The sequence below is a fragment of the Aplysia californica genome, unplaced genomic scaffold, assembly GCF_000002075.1.
Source record: "Aplysia californica isolate F4 #8 unplaced genomic scaffold, AplCal3.0 scaffold00868, whole genome shotgun sequence".
Classification (NCBI taxonomy): Eukaryota; Metazoa; Mollusca; class Gastropoda; order Aplysiida; family Aplysiidae; genus Aplysia; species Aplysia californica.
This window is the reverse complement of record NW_004798138.1, coordinates 223498-229759: the sequence shown is the minus strand read 5'-3', so window position 1 is coordinate 229759 and position 6262 is coordinate 223498. Positions and strand designations below refer to the sequence as shown.

Genomic DNA, 6262 nt, shown 5'->3' with positions numbered 1-6262 from the left:
TTCTCCTCCCCCCCATCTCCACCCTCCCAGGCATCGTGTACTGCTTCTCCCGCAAGGATTCCGAGGAAGTGACCTCTGACCTGATGAGTCATGGGATTAAGGCCGGCTGTTACCACGGCGACATCGACGCCAAGTCTAGGAGTCGCGTACATCGGATGTGGTTGTCGGGGGAGATACAGGTATGTGGTTGTGCATGGCTGGTCAAATGTGTTGTGGTACATGTACAACATAGCTGAATCTTGTCCTGGATAATTGCCCGAGTCATTTGGGGGAGGGGGGTGGGGCAAAATGACCTATGGCCACATTTTGATAATTTGTTAGTTCCCCAGCTCTGCTTTCTGTCAAAAGTTGTTTTAAACTTAGAATTTTAATGAAACTATTTTTTGAAAATTTGTTTAACTATGTGTGTGTGTCTTTTTTGTAAGTGCAACCGTTTAAAAAATTTTTTTCTCAAAATACGGAAAAATAGTTTGGCTTTTATGGAAAGAGCTTGACGATTTGTTTTACTGGGTGGTTGGAGGCTGCCAGTAGACAGTCCATCTTCTTTTCTTTCCCTGTGTTGTTTCTGTCTGTCTGTCTATCTTGCTCGTAACCAGGTTTAGATGACTGTGTTTGTGTGGATATGTGCGTCTTTACTCTCACACTCCAACTGTGTTTTGTGGGTGGTTGGCGCGTGCTCTTGTGTGATCTGCTCCTTTTTTCCCCCCATCAAACATCTATCATCCTTATCTCTCCTCCTTCTTTTTCTTTGTATATTGTTCTCCAATAAGTGGGTGGTTGGCGGGTGCTCTGGTATGGTTTGCTCCTTCTTTCCTATCAAAAGTAATTAATATAGTCCTTATCTCCCCTCTTTCTGTTTTGTGTTTGTTACTCTCTTGTAACCCCTCTAATCGTCAGCACTTATATGACCTAATTGTGTTGCAAGTGCCGTAGAACTCTAACTGAAATTTTTAAAAAAATAAATCTGGCTACTCCACAGGTTGTCGTGGCAACGGTTGCGTTTGGCATGGGCATAGACAAACCTGACGTGCGGTTCGTCATCCACCACAGCATCAGCAAATCCATGGAGAATTTGTACCAGGAGAGTGGCAGGGCTGGTGAGAGTTACTTCCCCTGTAGTTACGCCGAGTCGTTTCCCTCACCGTCGAGTGGGTGGTTGGCGGGTGCTCTGGTGTGGTTTGCTTCTTCTTTCCTATCAAACATCTATCGTCTTTATCTCCCCTCCTTTTTTTTTGTTTGTCACTCTCTTGTAACACCTCTAATCTTCGGCAATTATATGAACCTTATTGTGTTGCAAGTGCCGTAAAACTCTTACTGAAACTAAACCTCACAGTCGGCAAATGTGCGATATCATAGTGAAATCGGGCGCTCGTCAAAATAACTGTCCTGAAATTGTTAACTGTCTCTTATTCCTGTCTTCTTTTCTCGTTTAGTTCTCCTTCTTGGGTCCTTTCTTTTTTCATTTCTTTTTCCTTCTTTACTTCTTTTTTTTCACATTTCCCTCTATACAATCGCCTAAATTTTTCCTGTAAACAAATTGCCAAACCACAAAACACTCAGCGGCCGCCACTCTGGCAAAATTCAAAATTTCCTACTATCTGAAAATGTTTAATGTGTCCCGCACGCTCATATGACCTTATGCAGTTGCGAGCGCCGTAAAACACTTACAGAAAAAACCCAATACAAACGAAACATTTCTCTGTTAACAAACATTTTCTCTGTGCACCAGGCCGGGATGACAAGCGGTCCGACTGCATCGTGCTGTACCGGCTAGCAGACGTGGTGAAACAGAGCTGTATGGTCTTCACAGAGCAGACGGGACTTAACAATCTACACGGCATCGTCAAATACTGCACCGACGTCAAGAGGTGGGTGTTGTTGTTGTTGTTGTTGTTGCTGTTGTTGCTGTTGTTGTTGTGTCAAATACTGCTCCGACGTCAAGAGGCAGGTGTTGTTGTTGCTGTTGCTGTTGTTGTAGTTGATTTTGTTGCTGTTGGTGTTGTTGTTGTTGTGTCAAATGATCGTTTTTCTGTAAAATCCGTGCAAGAATCTGTTTTTAGTGGACAGGATGGTGTCATCCTCTAACTCCGTAACTGTGTCATTGGTGAAAGTTGAACCTGGTGGTGGTTGGCGGATGCTCTGGTGTGGTTTGCTCCTTCTACCCTATAAACATCTGTCGTCCTTATCTCTCCTCCTTCTATTTTTGTGTTTGTTACTCTCTTATAACACCTCTAATCTTCGGCACTTATCTGACCTTATTGTGTTGCAAGTGCCATAAAACTCTTACTAGAACAAGTGCTGTAAAACACCTACTAAAACTAAAACTGAGTTGTAAATGTTGAGCCATTATTTTCCCGACCGTTGTATCTCCAGCTGCCGTCGCTCGGTCATCGCCCGGCACTTTGGTGAGGTCTGGGACAGCGGTCAGTGCGACAGGATGTGTGACCACTGCAAGATGGTGGACGCCGGGGGTACGTAGATCTACGTCTGGCCGGTTTGTTGCCCTCATCCTAACAATCTATTCTGTTTTCTCACTCACCTCTCAGAACTTCTCAAGTGTATCATGTCTGTGGTAATGTTTGCTGTTTTCTTACACACCCCTTTTTTTTTCAACATGATAATGACTTTGTACAAGACTACCACCTGTACAAGTTATGTGTGTGTGTATGTGCATGTGAATGTCTGTGTGTGTGTGTGTGTGTGTGTGTTTATGTGAGTGTGTGTGTGTGTGAGTATGCACATGGACATGACTGGTTTAGCTCCATTATTTGGCAGTTAGTTGCAACATTGCTGTTGTTATGTTGATGAGTAACGGTACTGTAAGTTATTACAGCACATTGCAGTAACGGTACCGTAAATTGTAACAGTACATTGCGGTAACAGTACAGTAAATTGTAACAGTACATTGCGGTAACAGTACAGTAAATTGTAACAGTACATTGCGGTAATGGTACAGTAAATTGTAACAGCACATTGCAGTAACAGCACAGTAAATTGTAACAGTACATTGCGGCAACTATGCAGTAGGGAGACAATTTTTAGAGGAGAAATTTTTTCGGTCTCAACCCGGATTTGCACCCGGGACCTTTGAATTAGAGGCCAACACCTTAACCTCTCGGCCACCAGAGCCCCCAGTTATAACTTTTGCTGTTGTCTCCCTGCCAGGGTCCGTGGAACAACGAGATGTGACGCGGCTGTGTGGTGACCTTCTGACCTTGCTAGACGCCGCGGCGGCCACTGACCAGCGAGTGACCTTGGCCAAGCTGATCGACGCCTGGTACGGGCGGGGAGCCTCCAGTCTCAAGGTCAGGGGATTACTTTGCTTACTTTTTCACCGACGACGAAGAGTATATGTGAGGTGTGCTGACAAAATGAGTTACTTCTCGTAATCCACAAATCGAGATATTCGCCAAATATCAAAATTAGGGTAAAATTTGTACATTTTCTATCGATGCTATATTTTTTAACTATAACCTGTATTTTATTATTTCATAATTATAAAAAGTGTAAAAACGTCACCTATAAGGGAGATGTATTTTAGTCCTTATGGCTTGAATCCGAGAAGTAACTCATTTTATCGGCATACTTCACATATGTTTGTGTCAGTAGTGAATTGAAACATATCCACTAGCTGAGAGCATATATATATAATTGTGTTAGAACTGACTTAAAACATATCCACTAGTTGAGAGTAAATATATAATTGTGTTAGAAGTGACTTAAAACATATCCACTAGTTGAGAGCGTATAATTGTGTCAATAGTGACTTAAAATCTATGTGAGGCGGCATGGTAAAATCAGGTGCTCTTCAAAATAATGAAATCGAAGAAATAGGCATTTTTCTGCATGTTTGGCCATTTTTATTGAATTTTTTTAAAAAAATTTTTTGGTGCTCAACATCTTTTATGTCCATTCAAGAACACATTTCTGTGGATTTTACTGACTAACGTACGGATAGGGTTAACTGTGTTTGGTTTAAGCAGGCTCCTCTGTATATCAGGCTAGAGTTTTGTAGTTTCATCTGACTTGCTGTGTCCATTCCATCACTGTGGGTGGTTGGCAGATGCTCTGGTGTGGTTTGCTTTTTCTTTCCTATCAAACATCTATCGTCCTTATCTCCCCTTCTGCTTTTTTATGTTTGTTACTCTCTTGTAACACCTCTAATCTTCTGGCGCTCATATGACCTTATGCTGTTGCAGCGCCGTAAAACCTCTACTAAAACTATACTAAATTCCATGACTTACTGTCCATCTGTCTTGTGCCCCCCCCCCCTTCCTTGTGTGTCGTTTCAGGTCAAGTCGGTCCCGTGTCCTGGCGTGTCACAGGACAAAGCGGAGAGAATCCTGGCACACATGTTGGTCACTGGTTATTTACGGGAGGACTTTCACTTCACCGCGTACAGCACCATCTGTTATATTGTCGCAGGTCTGTCTGTGTGTGTGTGTGTGTCTGTGTGAGTGTGTGTGTGTGTGGGGGGAGGGGGGGACTGGCACACATGCTGGTCACTGGCTACCTACGGGAGGACTTCCACTTCACTGCCGACAGCACCATCTGTTATATTGTCGCAGGTCTGTGTGTTTGTGGGTGTGTGTGTGGGGGGGTGTCTAGTACGCACATGCCAAAAACACACCTATCTAGCTAACGGATTCAATTTTTCTTATGCATACAATACACTTTGAAGTTTAAACACATATACAGCAGAATTTGTACATAGCACAAAGATTTTTGCAGCGCCCCGCAAATTTCGTCACGTGCTATGTGGTTTAGTTGACCAATTTTAACATTAAATTTTTGTTGGTGGTTGGTGGGTGCTCTGATGTGGTTTGCTTCTTCTTTCCTATCAAACGTCTATCATCTTTATCTCTCCTCCTTCTTTTTTCGTGTTTGTTACTCTCTTGTAACACCTCTAATCTTCGGCACTTATATGACTTTATCAGGTTGCAAGAGCCGTAAAACTCCTACTAAAACTAAACTAAAACAATTTTAACCTAAATTTTCCGAAATTTTCGGTATTTTCCCCCCAGGCCCAAAGGCCAAGCTGTTGCGGAACAAAGTGGCCAAAGTTGTCATGGACTTCACCAGTAAATCTGGCAAGTCGCAGCAGACCAAGGGAGCGGCCACATCTTCATCGTCTTCCTCTTCATCATCGTCGTTATCATCACCCGTGTCTGTCTCGTCTTCTTCATCGTCATCCATGCTGACCAACAGCTGTGAGAAAAGCTCATCTGGTCAGAAAGAGAAAGAGAAAAAGCCGGCTCTAGTCGTCACCAGCAAACAGAAATCTCATCCCTCCCCCGCACCCTCCGGCTCCAACACCACCCCTTCGACAGCTCTCCCCCCCAAACCCTCACAAACTACACCGCAAGATTCGGAGAATCCTCGCCCTACTTCAGACAAACACACAGATGCAACAGACAAACGTACAAATGCCGAGACGTCGGGGGAGAAAAACAGAAAACGAACAGCCGTTGACTCCCCGAGCGAGCGCTGGTCAAACGATGATGACCGCGACCAACACTTCGACGTTGATGATTCCGACGATGACTTTGGCAAAACTTTCGTCAGTAAGAACAGTTCCGGAAGGAAAACAAACGGCGCCAAAGCTAAAGCTAAAAGTGTCACTGGCAAAACAAGCAGTGGCAGCGCCAAAACGAACAACGCCAATACCAAAATGAACAATGCCAAAGCCAGAACGAAGAACGCCAGCACTAAAACGAACAGTGGCGACGCCAAAACAGATGGCGCCAAAATAAACAGCACCAGGACAAACGGCACCGACGCCACTGATGCTGAAAAAGAAGAGAGAAAAAGAAAGAAGGAATCGAACCCCGTACCCTCCAGGAAAAAAGCGTATGTAATCAGCGACAGTTCTGACGAGGACGAGAAAGAGGTCACTGAGTGCACGCCCATAAAGAAAGCAAGGTCAGGGTCAGGTACAGGGTCAGGGTTAGGGTTTGTCAAAGTCGAAGAAAACGGGAAAAATTCCTCTGTGGTAATCAGTGATGACGACGACGATGATGACTTTGAGCGTATGTGACCTTGTGTGACCCTGAGTGACGACAAATGGGGAGGACCTGGAAAACGGCGTAACTCACAATGTTCCATTTTTGGTTTTTTTGGTTGGAGTTATTGTTGTTTAGCCAGTTATTCCATTTTGTCCATCAGTAGCAGACAGCTGGTGGAGTGGTGTGTGCACAGCATTAGTCAGAAACAGCTGTAGTTTTATACGGGGTGGGGGTGGGGTAGAGGGTCACTCACAGTG

The 6262-nt window shown here is 44.2% G+C and overlaps 1 protein-coding gene across 1 annotated transcript in view; it reads left to right on the top strand.

The window, feature by feature from the left end:
• Positions 1-6248, top strand: part of LOC101863548 (ATP-dependent DNA helicase Q1) — a gene marked incomplete in the record, with an annotated part of 14048 nt that extends 7800 nt beyond the window's left edge. The window contains 7 exon segments of the mRNA XM_013089074.2: positions 31-179; positions 980-1097; positions 1730-1868; positions 2374-2471; positions 3166-3305; positions 4293-4425; positions 5025-6248. Coding sequence (XP_012944528.2) covers positions 31-179; positions 980-1097; positions 1730-1868; positions 2374-2471; positions 3166-3305; positions 4293-4425; positions 5025-6037 — 1790 coding nt within the window.
• Positions 6249-6262: the final 14 nt, after the last annotated feature.